We start from the raw sequence: 19,166 nt of genomic DNA, 5'->3' as shown, positions 1-19,166 counted from the left end.
CTATGTATTTATGTATACAGCTCCATAAGTTCCCTTCTCTGTTACAAATGTAATGGTTTTCTTTGGTCCAGTCTGTATCATGTACCTAGCACACTTTAGGTTGCTGTATAAATAAGTTAAGAAGATCACCAAAACCAATAATAATATACTAATAAAAATACTTTGGTGGTCACAAAACCACAACCCCCAGCATGGTTCTTATGGAGGTACCAATTGCAGCTCGGTAGCTTAGGAGTTTTGCACTTAAAGCTGACATTCAACCCTTTTGTAATGTATAAAAATTATACATTACTCTTTTACTCAATTACTCTTTGAAAATAGGTTGCATTTCTGAGAATTTACAAGTAAACCCACTAATTAGTTTAGGAATTCAAATTAATAAAAAGTTGGGTCTTTTAAAAATTAACTATATGTCAAACTGATTTTTTTTGGTCCCAGATTAGCTCAATAACAATACACAGATGCTTCAAACTCCCCACACAGTTTAAATTCACAGAAATCTTATGCGTAGGCCTCTTTTGGTGGGTTTTAAAGGACTGATAATAATTTTTTCCCAATTAGTCTTCACAAGTGCAAATTTCTCCTTCAGCAGAGGCTGAACAATAAAGTTCTGCTACAGAGAATTCCACCCAGAGCTGCCCTCTTTCAAAACGACTGCCATCTCCCATTGTTCTCAATGAGCCTGAAGTCACCCGTTTTCCTCAAGTGGCCATTCTTAATAGCACTGGGCTCTATGCCTCCTAAAGGGTGTGCGGAAAACAATCTTTCCTGGTTTTACTCTCATCAGAACAAATGGCCAGTTTGAAAGAGGGCACTTCTTTGGGGGTTTCTCTGAAGGAGAAGTTTGATGCAGCAGCCTTTGCAGACAAGCTTTCAGTGATGAAAATGGCAAAAATGAGTCGACCCTTATTAATCCTATATTCTTCTTTCCAAAAACTATCCATTGCACCGAATCTGCTCCAAAGGGATGACAGGAAAGAGGGGGAAACTGGTGTGTGTGTAGGACAATGTGGGGTGTCGTAGGGAGAGGGAGTTGGGCTGTGCGTGTGTACCCAGCCGAATATGGGGTGCAGATGGGAAACTGGTGGTTGTGCATGCTGTGGAAAGTAGAGGATAGGAGGGAGGAGGAGTTGAGGAAGCATGAGCAGGGGAGCATAGAGATGCCCGAGGCAGTGGGCATTTGGGGGAAGCAATGGTGGGAGCACTGAACTGGGTTCTGGAGAAGAGTTCAATAAGCTTGGGGAATGCGCTTATCCTTTTGTTGCCCTCCACGGGGGTGACTGAATCCAGGGATGTTTTAGGGTGCAGTTGTGGGTGGAGGCCCTCTGCACTGGACTGCAACCCTTACGGAGCGTGGCGCTCATTACCACATACAACCCGAGACTGGGGCCTTCTCTGGGCTGAAATTTGGTGTGTGTGTGTGTGTGTATGGGGGGCATCTGAACGCCTGTAACCAGCTGTGCGTGGGTGGAAGAGCCTGGGCTGCAACCAGCAACCTCAGACTAGGGAGAGGCCGCAGCGGCCCGGTCGGCTGCAGCGACCTCCTGCCCAGCTGCGACTCCGCCGGCGCGTGGCGGCGGCACCGGGAAGGCCAGGCAGAGGCAACACCACACGGGCGGGCTTGTTGCCGGGCCGCTTGGAACGCTGGGCCGGGGCGTTCGGGTTCCGGTGTCACCATGGCGACCGGACGCGGCTGGATCCTGCAGCAGCACGGCCTGGGGCTGGCGTGGGCAGCGGCTGCTCCCCAGCGCCTGGCGCCGCCCGCCCTCCCCAGCCGGAGCTTCCTGTCCTCCGCGGCTCCTCCTCCGGGCCCGGACCGCGGCAGCTTCGCCCTCAGGTAACCCCCGGCTGAGCGGCACTCGGGTTCCCTCAGCACCGGTGCCAGGCGACCTGGGCGCAGAGCCGAGTCAGGCGAGTCCCTCTACCTCCAGACGCCGCGTTTAATTGTGCTGCGGTGCCCATGCAGTCAGGCCTGCTCTCGATCTTCCCCCTGGCCGAGGTTGCTCATGGGAGCGTTGACTCGGAACCCTAACGATGGCGCCCCCACGATTGCACTCGTGCCCGATGTGCAAGGGGAAGGAGAGCTGCAAAGTCTGCTGCGAGTGGCAGCTTGTAGATCTACTTCACCTATGGGCAGAGCTTGGGAAAGTGTGGCCACTTCTTATTTCTCCCCAGACGGGTCAGTGCCACCCACTGTGGAGTGTGACCTGATCCCAGCCCCTGTTCCCAGGGTTTGTCTGCTGCACTCACTTGCTGCCTAGTTTGGACCCATTACTGCAACTGCATAGAAAAGTTTTAGGGAAGTAAGTGCATGGGAGGGACTCCCATAGGATGGTCAAAAGGAGAACAATGCCCTTCTTATTTCTCCTCCCAGTCATTGTGACACTGACTGTACTGCTTCAGAATCCTAATAGGTCATGCATTGGTCTTGCTGCCCATGTTGTGCCTTGGGCCATTTTGAAACCAAAGCTTCATCAGGGGCTAGGACACCACAGGTCAATGAGGGATAGGCAGCAGTGGTTAATCAATCTTTAGTGAAAAAGCTTTTTAGAAAGGAATAAAGGAGGAAGCTAGAGCTGGTATTTTTGGGTCTGGTAGTCTAAGGTTTGTAAAACTAGTGAAGCAGAATTGCTGGATCTTGTGGTTTCATCATGAATCTCTCAATGTATGCTGTTTTCTTAAAGTCATAGCTCCTGGAGTCATGCAATTATGTGAAAATTTATAGTTTCCAGACATAACTGGTCTGTAGAAAAGCTTGAAAACATGAACTTTAAAGACTCAAAAACAGAAGCAAATAAATCTCTTCCATAGTCCCCATCCAAAAGTAATTTTAAAAAATGTGATGATTTGGAAAGGCCTGACTTGTGATTTTTTGATCCCTGGGGGCTAGCAATACAAGTGAAGAAAGTGTACTGGCTGCGGCTGCTTACTGTTGGGAATTATTGTCTTTTTTCATGTTAGTCAAAACTATCTTGGTTGGTACCGGTATCTCCAATAATTGAGGACCCAATCCTACAAACACTCACATGCATAAATGGTTGCGGGACTGAGCCTTAATATTGCAAGTCTCATTGACTCATAGACTATAAGGTCAGAAGGGACCATCGAGATGGTCTAGTGAATAAATACCTCCTGCACAAGTCACGCCTCTTTTCTTATGTGTTCAAATCTTTCTGGATTATTCTCTCTCAAGGTATTTTTCATGTTTGTTCATTGCACAAAGATATTTTGTTTGTTTTTGGTTTGAAAGCTTGAGCAAAATTCCGTGAACTGTTTTTGGGTTATGGAAAATGAAACTCTCTTTTCTATTAAAGAAAATTGCTAAAACCACTCTTATAAATGCCTGTAGCAAAAATGGCAGAAGTTTGAAACTATGCATGGATTTTGTACTCAAAGAAGATGTGCTTTTGTCTGGTTTGATTTAACAAAATATGGCTATTTGAAAATTTCATGCTGAGATTATGACATATTTATTTAAAGTCTTTCCTGTGGCACTAATTACTGTAGCATCTGAGTGCTTCACAAACTTATTATTATTTTTTCCTTTCTCAAGGGAATATTGCAAAGATGATATCATTATCTATTTTGCAGATGGGGAAACTGAATCATAGAGGACCATAAGGGTATGTGACACTTCAGTTGTGAAAGTGATCTTGAATAAAATGTAGGGGGAATAAAGTGTCTTGAACCTTGTGTAGTTATTTATTTCTCTGTAAAGTAGTTGTAAAAAGCTAACAAATCAAAATTATCCACTCCTACTGTCGGAGGTGTTTAATTTAGAAGGGGTGTAAAGGACTAAACAAGGTGAAAGGCCAAGCAGATTGCAAAAAAGATGTATTCACTTCACACAGAGAATATATTGTTATTCCTGATTTAAATATGTATTTGATGTAATTCTCTCCTTCCTACTTCCCATAATTGCAGCTTTCCATTACAGGCAAATGTAGGTCCAAGAAAGTTGTCCACATGGAAAGCCAAGGCAGTGTAATCAAACCATTTCTGAAGCAGGTTCAGGATGACTGCTGCTGGTCACATAAGTGTTGCTAAGGAACACCTCAGCTTCTATATGGTTGGGGCGCTATCTTAGATGGGACATTGTAGTCAAGAGGGCCGCCAGAAGAGGCATGTATAGTTTCATATTAAATTGTTGAGTAAGAAAGGGAGTAAAGTACATTCTAAGGTTATATATAAATAATATGAAGTGGGGAAGAGGCTGTGAGGTTATGTCCAATTAGTTTAATTAATTTATATTGGAAAAACAGAAGAGGATCTGGGTCAGGTAAGGGCATGGGGTAGGACTTCAAATTCCTCTGGCCCTGAAAGACCTTATTCCGGGCCTGGGTGGTGAGAACTTTGGATGGAATACCTCTAAGGGAAAACCCAGGGTGTTGTAGGAAGTGATACTGGTGATTTAGTAGGTGATACTTGAGAGAGAGTTGCCTTTGAACAAAAGGCTTCAGAATGGGTTACTTCAGGTACCGGAAGTCTTTGGCATGTGGCCCGCCAGTGTAAGCCCCCTGGCGGGCTGGGCCGGTTTGTTTACCTGCCGCATCTGCAGATTCGGCCAATCGCGGCTCCCACTGGCCCCAGCGGTTTGCCTCTCCAGGCCAATGGGGGCTGCGGGATGTACTGGCCGCTGCTTCCCGCAGCCCCCATTGGCCTGGAGCGGCGAACCATGGCCAGTGGGAGCTGTGATCGGCCGAACTGCGGACGTGGCAGGTAAACGAACCTGGCGGGCCGTGTGCCAAAGGTTGCCGATCCCTGGGTTACTTGGTTGCTAGAGGTGCCATTCTTGGATGTGATATAAAACTGCAGTGTCTCCAGGATGCCAAGCCAGTTTAAATGCATAAATCCAGGTTCTGTGCTGCAGATATAAAGATAGTATGATGTAACTGTTGTACTGATGTAACTGTTGTACTGCATGAGACAGGAGCCTCAGGCAAGGCCAGTTCAAACAAATTTGGGGGCCCCCGCAAAACAAATAAGCACCAAAAAACAAATTCACCACCACACCCTGAGGAACTTTCAAAAAAGTAACTTGATAAAGGCCTTTGTCTGCCAGGCTCGAGATTTGATGAGTGACTTTCTCCCTCCACCTGTCCAGACTCGCGTGCCACACAAATTGCATTGGTTTGAGTCCCAGGGGTTGAAAAAGAAGAGAATACGTACTGTGTTCAGAACTTGCGCATGTGTTTGTGAGAGCTGGGGATATAGCAGATGGAGGTTTCCTGTTAAACAGAAGGTGTGGAAAACACTGCAAGTTTGGTAGAATTATTTGAACCAGCCATCGTCTCTGGTATCCTGCTGTGGACTTTGCAATCTTTTTTTGCTCAGTGTCGCTCTATTTTGTTTATTTCTTCCCTCCTCCTAAGATAAAAAGGGTCACTGTTATGGTTTGATGGCTAGCCTAACATTTGACTTTTGTTGTTGTTGTTGTTGTAGAAGAGTTCACAACATTGTCTTGGCCATACTTGTAAATAATATTTTATTTGTACTAAGAAAATAAGAACAGCCATAGTGGCTCAGACTAAAGATCCATCTAGCCCAGTATCTTACCTTCCAACAGTGGCCAATGCCAGGTACCCCAGAGGGAATGAACAGAACAGGTAATCATTAAGTGATCCATCCTGTCGCCCATTCCCAGCTTCTGGTAAACGGAGGTTAGGGGCTAATAGCCTTTGATGGACCTATCCCTCCATGAATTTATCTAGTTCTTTTTTTAATCCTGTTATAGTCTTGGCCTTCACAACATCCTCTGACAAAGAGTTCCACAGGTTGACTGTGCGTTGTGTGGAAAAAATACTTCCTTTTGTTTGTTTTAAACCTGCTGCCTATTAATTTCATTTGGTGACCCCTAGTTCTTATGTTCTGAGGAGTAAATAACACGTCCTTATTTACTTTCTCCACACCAGTCATTATTTTATAGACCTCGTATCCCCCCTTAGTCGTCTCTTTTCCAAGCTGAAAAGTCCCAGTCTTATTCATTTCTCCTCATACGGGAGCCGTTCCATACCCCTAATAATTTTTGTTGCCCTTTTTTGAACCTTTTCCAATTCCATTATATCTTTTTTGAGATGGGGTGACCACATCTCCACGCAGTATTCAAGATGTGGGCATACCATGGATTTATATAGAGGCAACATAATATTTTCTGTCTTATTATCTATCCCTTTCTTAATGATTCCCAACATTCTGTTCCCTTTTTTGACTGCCGCTGCACATTGGGTGGTTGTTTTCAGAGAACTATCCACAATGACTCCAAGATCTCTTTCTTGAGTGGTAGGGAACAGCCAATTTAGACCCCATTGTTTTATATGTATAGTTGGGGTTATGTTTTCCAATGTGCATTACTTTGCATTTATCAACATTGAATTTCATCTGCCATTTTGTTGCCCAGTCACCCGGTTTTGAGAGATCCTTTTGTAGCTCTTCGCAGTCTGTAATTTTGTATCATCTGCAAATTTTGCCACCTTACTGTTTACCCCTTTTTCCAGATCATTTATGAATATATTGAATAAGACTGGGACCAGTACAGACCTCTGGGGGAACACCATTATTTACCTCTCTCCATTCTGAAAATTGACCATTTATTCCTACCCTTTGTTTCCTATCTTTTAACCAGTTACCAATCCATCAGAGAACCTTCCCTCTTATCCCATGACAGCTTACTTTGCATAAGAGTCTTTGGTGAGGGACCTTGTCAAAGGCTTTCTGAAAATCTAATTACACTATATTCACTGGATCCCCCTTGTCCACAGGCTTGACCCCCCTCAAAGAATTCTAGTAGATTGGTGAGGCATGATTTCCCTTTACAAAAACGGTGTTGACTCTTCCCCAACAAATTATGTTCATCTATGTGTCTGACAATTTTGTTCTGTACTATAGTTTCAACCAGTTTGGCCGATACTGAAGTCAGGCTTACCGGCCTGTAATTGCTGGGATCACCTCTGGAGCCCTTTTAAAAAATTGGTGTCACATTTGCTATCCTCCAGTCATTTGGTACAGAAGCTGGTTTAAATGATAGGTTACAGACTACAGTTAATAGTTCTGCAATTTCACATTTTAGTTCCTTCAGAACTCTTGGGTCAATACCATCTGGTCCTAGTGACTTATTGCTGTTTAATTTATCAATTTGTTCCAAAACCTCCTCTAATGATACCTCAATCTGGGACAGTTCCTCAGATCTGTCACCTAAAAAGAATGGCTCAGATTTGGGAATCTCCCTCGCATCCTCAGCCGTGAAGACCGATGCAAAGAATTCATTTAGTTTCTCTGCAATGGCCTTATCGTCCTTGAGTGCTCCTTTAGCATCTCGATCGTCCAGTGGCCCCACTGGTTGTTGAGCAGGCTTCCTGCTTCTGATATACTTACAATTTTTTTTTGCTATTACTTTTTGAGCCTTTGGCTAGCTGTTCTTGAAATTTTTTTTTGGTCTTTCTAAGGAGTTGAGTACTTAATGTTGTTACATTCCTAAATAGCTAAGAGGCATAGTGGAGGCAAGAAATCCAGAAGGGGGAGTAGGGGAGACTACATATGCCAAAGCCCTGGAAGTAAATTCTAGTAGTCAGAAAAAGTGAGCTTCTCACTTCCTGCATCACTGCTTATGACATTTCAGCTGGTAAGAGTGAAAGAATGACAGCAGGGGCAAATGTGTGTGACAATTGTCAAGTATGCTTAATGTTAAACAAGACTTAAAGTCAATGGCACTTCTAAAAAAAACAAACTGCCAAAACTGCACTGAACTTGTTATGCAGCAGTAAAGTTGCGCAGTTAAAGTTACGAAGTCTGGACGTGTAAATCGTAACTGGATAAAATGCTATTAAATTATTTATTTCTTCGGTATTGTTTTTCTCAAAGTGCTGTTTGCTGTGATATTTGGGACAAGCTTTCTCCTTTCTGTTTGGCCTGATTCATTCAGCAATGACAGAGTCCAGTGTGTTTGACATCAGAGGCCATCTCCATGAAATTTTTCACAAACGATAGATTGTGGCATTACTGAATGAACTGTACAGGAAAAGAATGGGAAAGAGAAATCTGAGTGAACAGAAGCTTAACTGGTATTTACCAATGGAAGTATGGGAAACAAAGGAAAAGATACGTGAGTTAAACAAGATTTCCCATAATAATTGCTAACAGACACGCTGCGACCCATTCCTTCCCCATTTCCAATGAAGGTAAACTCCAAACATCGAATACTGGAATCTCCAAAATTAATATCTAGTCCCGTATCCAACATTCACATTCTGTGACATTTATAAAATTGAGGTTTGCCAAGTTCAACCAGGTGCATGATTGCTAAGATAAGGAAGGAGGGAATAGCTTAGGTGGGGACAGGAGAAAGGCGAAGCATGGGCCCCCTGTGTTCTGTTTTATACCCTCAGTCCAATGTTCAGGCATGTCCGGGGTGGGCATTGCTGAGTCCCTAGGCAAGGTTGAGCAATTCCCCTGGTGTGGCCTTATGCAGGTGAGTCATTGAATTGTAGCTCCCTTGCAGGACAATGGCTGTTAATGGTTGTTTGACACCCACCCGGGTGTTGGTTACTTTCCTTGGCATTATCTCTGGAGAGCTCTGGGCACTTCCCAAACCCACAGCATATTTGTGGGCACGTCTACACTGGCAGAGTTACAGCGCTGGCAGTTACAGCGCCGCTCAGAGAGCGCTGAAGGGGAACCGCTGTTGTGTGTTCACACTGTCAGCTGCCTGTGCAATAGCGTGTTCACACTCGTGGCACTTGCAGCAGTATTCAGAGCGCAGCTATCCCACAGAGCTCCTTTTTCTCTTCTGCCACTAAGACTTGTGGGAAGGCAGAGAGGGTTGCGGGGCATTCTGGGTCCTGTTCCAATGCCCCGTGAAACATTGCTTCGCTTCCCAGCAATCCCTGTGCTTCCATCCGCATTTGGTGCCATCTTTCAACAGTTTGTGTACTGTGCGCCGCGCCTCTCATGGATCCTGAACTGAATGGATCCTGAACTGCTAACCAGTATGCTCCTCGCTCTGACCAACACATCATGAGTGGCAGTGGAGTTATTCCTTAAACTACAAAGTCAAGAAGAGTGCAACATTGATCTCGCCACGCGTAGTAGCTATGACACGAGATTGCTTGTGGCATTCATGGAGGTGCTGACCAGAGTAGAATCCCGCTTTTGGGCTTGGGAAACAAGCACTGAGTGGTGGGATCACATCGTGATGCACGTCTGGGGTAACAAGCAGAGGCTGCAAAACTTTTGGATGTGGAAAGCCACATTCATGGGGCTGTGTGATGAGCTTGCCCCAGCCCTCCAGCGCAAGGACACGAGAATGAGAGCTTCCCTGTCGTTGGAGAAGTGCGTGGCGATTGCACTGTGGAAGCTGGCTACTCCAGACTGCTTCCGATCGGTCGCTAATCAGTTCGGAATGGAAAAGTTGACCATTGGGCTTGTGTTGACGGAAGTGTGCAGGGCCATTAATCGCATTCTGCTCCGAAAGACCGTGACTCTGGGCAACGTGTGTGGCACTGTAGATGGCTTTGCACAAATGGGCTTCCCTAACTGCGCAGGGGCAATAGATAGCACGCGTATTCCAATTCTGGCATCAGATCACCTAGCCACCGCGTACATTAATCGCAAGGGGTATTTCTCAATGTTTCTCCAGGCGCTTGTGGATCACCGTGGTCGTTTCACAGACATTAACGTTGGCTGGTTCGAAAAGGTGCATGACACATTTTTCGGAACACTTGCCTGTTCAGGAAGCTGCAAGCAGGGACTTTCTTCCTGGACCAGAAGATCACCATAGGGAAAGTCTAAATACCCATTGTGATCCTGGGAGACCCCGCCTACCCCTTAATGCTGTGGCTTATGAAGCCATACAAGGAGCAACTTGACAGCAACAAGGAGCGGTTCAACAACAGGCTGAGCAAGTGCAAAATGACTGCTAAGTGTGCTTTTGGCCATTTAAAAGCCTGTTGGTGCTGCCTCTATGGGAAGCTGGACCTGGCTGATGACAATATTCCTATGCTTACAGCTGCGTGATGTACGCTCCATAATATTTGTGAAGGGAAGGGTGAAAGCTTCACTCAGGGCTGGATCGCAGAGGCTCAGCGCCTGGAGGCTGCATATGAACAGCCTGAGACCAGGGCTATTAGAGGAGCGCAGAGCGGGGCCATAAGGATCAGGGATGCTTTGAGGCAGGAATTTGAAGCTGAAAGCTAGTAATATTTGGGATTGCAGTGCTTGTAATGCTAGGAGGTGATTGGTGCACATGGTGCAATAAATGGTTTAACATAATTTTATGTTGCTTTGCAGTGCTCTTTTTGCTTTCAATTAATAGAATAAAGATTGCTTTCAAACAACCACAATTCTTTTATTAAAAGACAACAACCAGGGTAGAGTCAAACAAAAAAAACCCATCAGCAGTGAGGGGGATGAGGGAAGGGAAGGTCCCAGGCAGCTAAAGATTTGTATATGTCCAGGGATCATATCCAGCCTTCTCCTTTGGAGTACAATATAGCGAGTGCTGTGCTTCAGCAGGACCAAACTGCAGAGGGACGCGTGTTGAGTGCAGTGGGTACTGCGAGTCCACAGGGCTGGACTGTGATGGGGCAGGAGTGGAATGCAGCGGGTACAGACTGGAGCCAGGAAGTTGATAAGAGTGTGTTGGCAGTGTCTGAGGGGCGCATGGGAAAGAGTTTTGTTACAGTGGCTGCAGGGGAGGGTGGGCGCAGAGCTGCTCGGTTTGAAGAGCTACTTGTGACGTTCCCCTCTGGTGTTGTCTGGACTAGTGATCTGCTAGGCCACTCCAATCCTTGTCTCTTGGAGCCAGCCTTACCCTGCTCTGCTGTGAGAACCCCCACTCCTGGGCTGTTCACGCACAGCCTCTGGTATGTAAGCTGCTCCCAGCTACTTGCAAGTGAATGACACTAGCCAATATCTCCGGTCCCAGAAACAACCCTAGGAACCTCCATCTTACAGTGTCCCATTATGCCCACTGGACGCTGCAAGCTTATATAAGTTCGTCAGTTTAACAAAGAAATTGATATGTACCAGGCTTGTTATCCCAAGGGGAGTCTCTGACATGCTTCAAACCAAACACACTGCTTCAGGTAGAATAAACAAACAGATTTATTAGCTATAAAGATAGATTTTAAGTGATTATAAGTCAAAGCATAACAAGTCAGATTTGGTCAAATGAAATAAAAGCAAAACGCATTCTAAACTGATCTTAACACTTTCAATGTCCTTACAAACAAATGCTTCTCACCACAGGCTGGCTGGTTACTTTTCAGTCAGGCGCTCTCTTTTGATCAGCGCTTCAATCGCTTGGTGGTGTCTGTAGATGTAGGTGGAAGAAGAGCGCATGGCAAAATGTCTCTCTCTTTTATCATGTCCTTTATTTCCTCTTGGCTTTTCCCCCCAACCCCCTTCAGAGTCAGGTGAGCATTACCTCATCGCAGTCCCAAACTGCCCAAAGGAAGGGGGTGAGTCCCTTGAGGGTCTAACACAGGGGTTCTCAAACTGGGGGTTGGGACCCCTCAGGGGGTCGTGAGATTATTACATGGGGAGGGTCATGAGCTGTAAACCTCCACCCCAAACCCTGCTTTACCTCCAGCATTTATAATGGTGTTAAATATATTAAAATTGTTTTTAATTTATAAGGGGGGTCGCACTCAGAGGCTTGTTATGTGAAAGGGGTCACCAGTACAAAAGTTTGAGAGCCACTGGTCTAACAGATTCATTTGTTGCTGCCTAAGCCAGTGTCCACTGTTCCTGTGAGGCTGGGCTGGATTTGTCCCATCCATGCCTGACGAGGAGTGAACTGCCTCTCTGTTCTTGGAGAGTTTTTGCATGGGCTTTCTTTAAGCCCTGAGGATACATTTTCAGCCTCATAACTATATATGTGAAATTGTAACCTTACTATAACATTAAGAAAAGGAGTACTTGTGGCACCTTAGAGACTAACCAATTTATTTGAGCATAAGCTTTCGTGAGCTGCAGCTCACTTCATCGGATGCATGTAGCTCACGAAAGCTTATGCTCAAATAAATTGGTTAGTCTCTAAGGTGCCACAAGTACTCCTTTTCTTTTTGTGAATACAGACTAACACGGCTGTTACTCTGAAAACTATAACATTACTGTAACAATTATTATAACATCACTATAACAACAATGCTCAGTGTATTATGAGCCTTCCGAAGATACCCAACATGACAAACTTTGCATTGGATACCACACAATCATTTAATAATGATAACATGGGGGTATAAGGGTTCCCCCGAGGTACAGAGCGTCACACTAGTATTGCCTGGAGCATGTCTCCTTGGCGCTCCATAACCTTTAGCTGCTCTGTGGCTTAATTCTGGCGTGCCACTTTCTCCTTTCAGTCCCTCTTCTCGCTGTCCCAACACTCCTTCAGTTCCTGTTTCTTGGTGGCAGAGTGCATCATAACCTCACGCAGAAAATCCTTGTTAGTTCTTCTGGCCGCTTTCTAATTCTGTGCAGCCGTTCAGCTGCCGGTAACAAAGAGGGAGGCTGAGCTCCCAAGGTCATTTTTGTGAAGTTTAAATGCAACATTTTACAGAAGCAGCATTGTTTGCAACATAGACAACACTGATTCAGTGATTTAAAACACAGCCAGTATTCATACACCTGACACTAACTGGCTGACCCCAGGCAAGCACACATGAGCCACAAGACCCCCAAAATGGTGAGTAGCCGCAGGGGCAGGGTAAATCTCTCTTCCCGGATCCTGCTGTACACTGGGCACGTGGCTCTTCGGGAGAACCAGCATGGTAGGGGGGGCCTGATAATCATTCCTGTCCTCACAGTTTCCACAGGATGTGATCATTATGGCAGCACTGTGGCGCGGAAAGTTACCATTAATGGGGCAAGAAACAAAGCAGCTGTGATGAAGAATCTGTGGCAGCGGATTGTCCAGTACCTCCACGAGAGTTTCCTTGAGATCTCTGAGGGAGATTCCCTTGAAGTGAGGTAGTCAATCAACAGCCTGTTCCAATGCTCAGACTAGGCATGCAGTGGGAGACAAGCCTGCTTTCTGCAACCCTCCTGCCCCCAACAACTTGCTTCAGCAATTCGCAAAATCAGATCCACTTACCAGGGGCCTCCTCTCCCGTTTGCGCTTCACCAAACTCCGACAGCTGTGACTGGCTAACCTCTTCTGGCTGCATGCATCTCTGGCCTCCGAGTCATCCTCTGTCTCAGGGTCTCTCTCCCCCTCCTCGTCCAAGATTTCCTCCTCCTGGCTCAGACCACTCTCAACTGGCATGTAAGCCACCGAAGTATCCACAGTGGTCTTTGCAGTGGAGGTGGGGTCGCCGCCGAATATTGCATCCAGCTCTTTGTAGAACTGGCAGTTCGTGGGTGCAGCGCCGGAGCGGCTGTTTGCCTCCTGCACCTTGTGGTAGGCATTCCACAGCTCCTTCACTTTGACCGTGCACTGCAGTGTGTCCTGGTCATGGCCCCTTTCTGTCATGCATCATGAAATCTGTCTGTAGGTATCCTCTCCCCAAATGCTGATGAGGAGCAGCTCGGCATTGCTCCAAGCGGGGGATCACCTGATTCATGGAGCAGGCATGGCCACCTGGAAAAACGCACTGAGACGACTGCATGCATCACCGAGCAAACAGGAAGGGGGGCCAGGGCTGGGCGTACATGTGAGACTCTGTCCCTCTTACTTGCTATCTTTGTGTACCTGGCGTAGAGGGGCAGAATCCCGGGATGTTTCTGGGGCAGGCCCAGCTCTTGCACTGTGTCAGGGTCGGGTGCAGCCTCACCACTGAGTCCGTGTCTGGGCAGGGGAAAGGGCAGGGAGGGACTACAGGGCAATCTCCCACCTCCGTGCAGCCAGTGGCCTGTGTTCCCTACTGCCATGCTGGAGCCTCCACATTTATTGATGGATTGATTTTTATATTTATTCCCTTCTGTGCCAGGTGTGGACAGGCAGGCTCAGCAAGGCAGGATCCAAGCTTGGGGGGATCCAGGTGTGGGTTGAGAGGATTCTGTGTGGGGCAATCTGGGGGTGGGCAGCTCAGTGGGGGATCCGGGTGCAGGGGGGATCTGGATGCACAGGGGCTTGCTAAGGGGTTCTGCGTGCAACAGTAACGGGACTCTGCAGAGGGGTCCAGGTGAAGGTGGTTGGGGCTCAGCGTTGGGGGTATGGGTGTGGGGGACAGAGCTTGGCAGGGGTGTATGGGTGCGAGGGACTCAGTGCGGGGGTCCAGGTGCAGCTGGTTGGAGCTTGGTGGGGTGTAGATCTGGCTGCGGGTGGCTTTTGGGGTGGTGCAGGGGGAGTGGGACTCATTGGAGGAAGGGGTTATGAGTGCGGGAGGGTGAGGCTTGGTGGGAGGATCTGGGTATAAGGGGGTCTGGATGCACAGGGTTTGGGTGGATGGGGGAGAAGCTCGCTGTACAGGGTCCCTCCCCCTGCAGCTGAGGAGCGATGGGTACAGTAAGTGGGGAGAGAGGGGGAGGACAGAGGGGGAGTTTGCAGAACTTCCTTCAGCCAGGGGAGAAATCTGGGGGTGGGTCTGACCCGGCCCTGGATGCAGTGCAAGGGAAGAGGAAGTCCCATCCTCCCCAGCCCATCTGGGACAAGCAGCTGAGCCCGGTACAGGGTAGGAGCCACCAGCTGGGTCTTCCCCAGTCCCTCCTCCTGGCCCACAGTTTTACCTCTCTGCTGGCTGCCCTGGGCCCCCGAAACATACTGGGGAGGGTTGCATCACCGCTCTTGTGACTTCCTTTTGCTTCTCCGTGAGAGAGTCATTTTTCTGTGGGGAAGCAAAGAAATCTACAGGGAACATAAATTCTATGCATGTGCAGTGGTGCATAATTCCCCCATGTATAATTTATATACCTTCTATGATTGCAGTGTGGGGGTTTGTCAGGTTTCATTTTTCTGGAGTGGGGTTCAGCTTCCAAAGGTTTGAGAAACGCTGACCTAGTAGTAATGTCAGAAGACTTTTGTGTTGTGTTCTCAACCCTTCTGTTGTGTGACCTTTGGCAAGTTTCTTATCCATTCTTCACCTCAGTTTCTCCACCTGTAAAAGAGGGTTAGTAATACCCCCTCCCCTTGTAAATCACTTGGACATTATCAGATGAAAGGAGAAATAGCCATTTAAATTATTATTGTCATTGTTTATGATTAGATATATTAGATATATTTTAAAATATTATATAAATAAATATATTATATAAAATATTAAAATATTTAAAATATATTTTAAAATTTTGGAAACAGAATCAATATTGTCACAACTTTTTTTTTAATTAAGTTTTAATTACAACTTGCTATTTTCTTTGAAACAGACTAGATTACTTCTTCTCTAAGAAAAGGTTGTCTCCACTTTGCATATACTCCAGGTTATTGTGGTGAAAATACAGCTACAAAACTGAGTGCCACAAATTGAATAGCTAATGAATCAACCATTGAGGCTGTTATACGCCTTTGAGCTTGAGCCTCTTAATATAATGATAAATGACGCTTCTGAAAAAAGTGTGTGTGGGATCAACATCTGGCATTTAGATTTTAAGTGGCAGGCCAGCCTTATCTATTTTGTCATGAAAGTTTTTCTTGTATTTGGACTGATTTCTTATCGTCGTGCATACGGTGCATGTGAAAATGATTGAATTAGTTGATGAATTAGGGAACTGTGGACTTTTTGTTTTGAAAGATGAACAGTAATAAATGGAATACAAGGTTTTAAAAACAAAGGCTTTAGCAAGGTGTAGAAATAGAGTGGAAGATTTTCAAAAGCATCTTTGGGGTTTAGGAACACATCCCATTGGTTTTAAAGTGGACATATGTTCCTAAATCCCTTGAGCGCTTTTGAAAACCTCCCTCAGAACACAGAAATCTTAATGACATTGCTTCATCCAAGATGATGTAATTTCATCCCTTTTTCTAGACAGTGATATTGGTAACCTGTACACAACTAAAGATTGGTGTTTTCTTTAACTTGTTAAGGGTGAAGTTCTGTGTTCCAGTTGCTGAGCAGTTTTACTGAAAAATGCAAAGTGACATTTTTCCCTTTCACAATTAAAAATGTCAACTTTGATCCAAAATTACCTATTAACAGTAGGTAAGAGACATAGTCACACATACATCTGACCTTCAGGATCATATGTGACATACACTTCGACATGTTATTACTGATTGTGCTGGTCCATTAGAGCAGTGGTTCTCAACGAGGGGTACACACAGTGGTGAGCTGGAGCCGGTTCGCGCCAGTTCGCGCGAACCGGTGGTTAAATTTAGAAGCCAGTTTAGAACCGGTTGTTAAAGGGGTGGGCAAACTCCCATCCGTGCCGTCTGAGCTCTCGGCTGGGGAGGCTCCCCTGTGAATTTTTACTCGCTCGGTGGCACTCCGAGCCTTCGGCAGCGGGTCCTTCAGTGCCGCCGAAGACCCGGAGCTGCTGAAGGAACCGATTCTTCAGCTTCTGGCAGCTCATCACTGGGTCCACGTAACCCTGGCGATACACAGAGGTCTTCCAGAGAGTACGTCAACTCATCTAGATACAGTATTTGTCTAGTTTTATAGTAGTTTACAGGAATAGACTCAATATGGAGAAAAACTTAATTGTTGCTGTTGCTTCACTGCCTCCCAGAATGACAAGGCTCACAAGTGAAAAGCAGGCTCAAGGATCACACAGAAATGCAAGTACAATATTTATATTCCAATCAATTTATTTTATAATTATATGGTAAAAAGGAGAAAGTAAGCAATATTTCAGGAACAGTGTGCTGTGACATGTTTGTATTTTTATGTCTGATTTTGTAAGCAAGTAGTTTTGAAGTGAGGTGAGACTTAGGGTACGCAAGACAAATCAGACCCTTGAAATGTGTACAGTAGTCTGGAAAGGTTGAGAATCGCTGCGTTAGAGGATTGGCTTTTGAAGTGTGCAGTTTATTACTTTTAGATCAGAAGGAAATATGCCCAATGGGATCTTAGGGATTTCTACTATGAAGGGATAGTAATTTGTGAAGGTAGCATAGTACGTAATGAGGTCAAAGTTAATTTTGTTCCTTATCTAAGTTTTATTTCTGCTCCATGACCATAAAATGTTCTTTATTTATTACCTATGTGTATTAAATGTTGTGCTGATCCATGTCCATCCAAATTAGATTTCATTTTAAGCATCCCCAGCATCAGTTGGTTGCCTAGGTATAGAGAGTTGGATTGACGAGATATTTGAATGCCAGCTGGCAATCCAAACTCTGGAGGATTAACAAAGAGAGAATATACGAAGCTCTACTCAATGGCATTACAGAAACAGTGGGTGCTTGGTTGTCAGAGTCTGTTTAGGTTTCTGAGGCTCCATCTACATATTCTATTATTTCTTCCAGAGTTTTTGTGGGGTTTGATGATAATTAAGAATATTATGAATATATAGATACTGTTTTGGAAACTTAGGTATAAAATGTGTGGCAGGTTAAGGTATGTGGCTTTTTTTGCACTTGGCACAAGCATGTTATTTTTTTGTTTTGTGGGAAGAAATGGCAATTTGTCTCACATTTCCAGCACATGTTAAAAACTAAATGCATAAAAACAGCAGCAAAACCCACCTGTCTAGTGATTTAGTACTCCTATTACTGCAAAATATATACTGTTACACAAAAGCAGATCTGAGGTGGTAATATACTTGCACATTTTAGATATGATCCAGATTTATAGCTTTGTGAAATTTTTCTTGGGCTCTGACAAATTCAAAGCCTAAGTTACACTGATTGTTATTTTTATTAACATACCAGAGTTAGGTGGGTCAATAAAAATGTCCTATGCCTTGGTGTTAAACCTCCGTTTACAGTCTGAGCAGCTTGAGTCCTTAGCAGAGTCTCTTCTGTAGCATGATTATGCTGGCCATGTTGCTCTTTGTAACAAGGTGACTGGATTGCCCTCATTGGTAAAACTGGCTATTGTCATGGTACCATTCATCTGAGTGGTCATAGCAGAGCCCTATGTTTCAGCCCCATTTCCTCCCATCAGCTCAATAATTTCACATTACTGAAGTGCTGATTATGAAGTGAAACATTGGCCATATAACATGTCCTTCTGAATTTTGTTTCTGTTGTGAGGCATAGTGCATATTGCTACATATTTTTTTTTCCCCAGTTAATGATCATGTGACTATTAACAGCCTTATCTTTGTCTGTAGTAAGAGGTCAGGAATCTTCACTGCCATGTCTGCGAAACTATCTGAAACCCAAAATATTTGCATTCAAAGGCATTATCAGAAGACTTCTATGAAATCAAAATCTTGCCCATGCATTGAGAGGTGAGTATGTCTGTGGCTTCAATGTGATAATCAAATTTTAAAGAGGCTGTTCTACTCTGAAATATAATCATGTTTAAAAATAGCCTAGTGGAGTTCCATGTTTGTATCTCAGTGACTTCCATATAAAATATTCTTAGTATAAAAGTGGATCGAGTGGTTTATACCAGCCTACCTTGAAGCTTCAAATTGGGCCCTGAGTAATAAACTGGGTCTTTTCTTGTGCATTTTCACCCTTTAATGAAGGTTCTGCAGGCCATGTTAGTCCCTCAGTTACCTGTGTGCAACCCTATGGTCTTGATGAATGAACTACAGGTATATCACTTCTTAAAATCAAAGTTGTTACAGTGTTAGTTTAATAAATGGCAGTTTGTAATTAAACTTTTAAATACTTTCCATGGTGAGAAGTATATTTAGCATAGGGAATTTTAGAGCGATGGGGTATGTAAAATGGGTGGCCTCTTCCTTCAGAACAGGTCTTGAAGATGGAACTGTACTGCTGTGCCTGGTAATGTTACAGGGACACCGTCGACAGAAAAATCACATTTCTCTCTGAAAAATCTTGTACCTACTGTCGTACAAGTAACGTCTGAGATTATTATAACTGGAAGATTAGAGAAACTTCTTTGAGTTTGCTTACTTTGTGCATTTGATAGCACGTTGTGTGCAGCCATTTTCCGCATTTCCCTATGTAGCTAATTATTTAATCACTTTTCCCTGTTGTCTTTCACACAGCAACAGGGAAAAGGGAAAAGCATTTTCTAAAAAAAAAAAAAAAAGAAAAAAAAAAGGAAAATGTTGTTATAAAATCCAAAACTGGTGGATGGGACTCTAGAGCAAGGGAACTACTTGATACTATTTTTAACTCTTTTTGCATCTTACTAGGTATGAAGCTGTATTGGGAC

General features: G+C 44.8%; 1 protein-coding gene across 3 annotated transcripts in view; it reads left to right on the top strand.

Annotated features, from left to right (window-relative positions):
• Nucleotides 1-1,420: 1,420 nt before the first annotated feature.
• The window catches only part of FBXO15 (F-box protein 15), a 52,908-nt gene continuing 35,162 nt past the window's right edge, over nucleotides 1,421-19,166 (top strand). Inside the window, exons 1-3 of one of the 3 annotated variants that reach the window (XM_075125335.1) lie at nucleotides 1,821-1,837; nucleotides 3,592-3,623; nucleotides 18,145-18,264. In XM_075125335.1, the coding sequence (XP_074981436.1) occupies nucleotides 18,170-18,264 (95 nt within the window). In that variant the 5' untranslated portion in view covers nucleotides 1,821-1,837; nucleotides 3,592-3,623; nucleotides 18,145-18,169. Of the gene's footprint in view, nucleotides 1,838-3,591; nucleotides 3,624-18,144; nucleotides 18,265-19,166 lie in introns of all 3 variants that reach the window. The other 2 variants (XM_075125334.1, XM_048840115.2) reach the window with 2 other exon arrangements.

The sequence above is a fragment of the Caretta caretta genome, chromosome 2, assembly GCF_965140235.1.
Source record: "Caretta caretta isolate rCarCar2 chromosome 2, rCarCar1.hap1, whole genome shotgun sequence".
Classification (NCBI taxonomy): domain Eukaryota; kingdom Metazoa; phylum Chordata; order Testudines; family Cheloniidae; genus Caretta; species Caretta caretta.
Note: the sequence above shows the minus strand (reverse complement) of the source record. Positions and strands in the feature narration are given on the sequence as shown.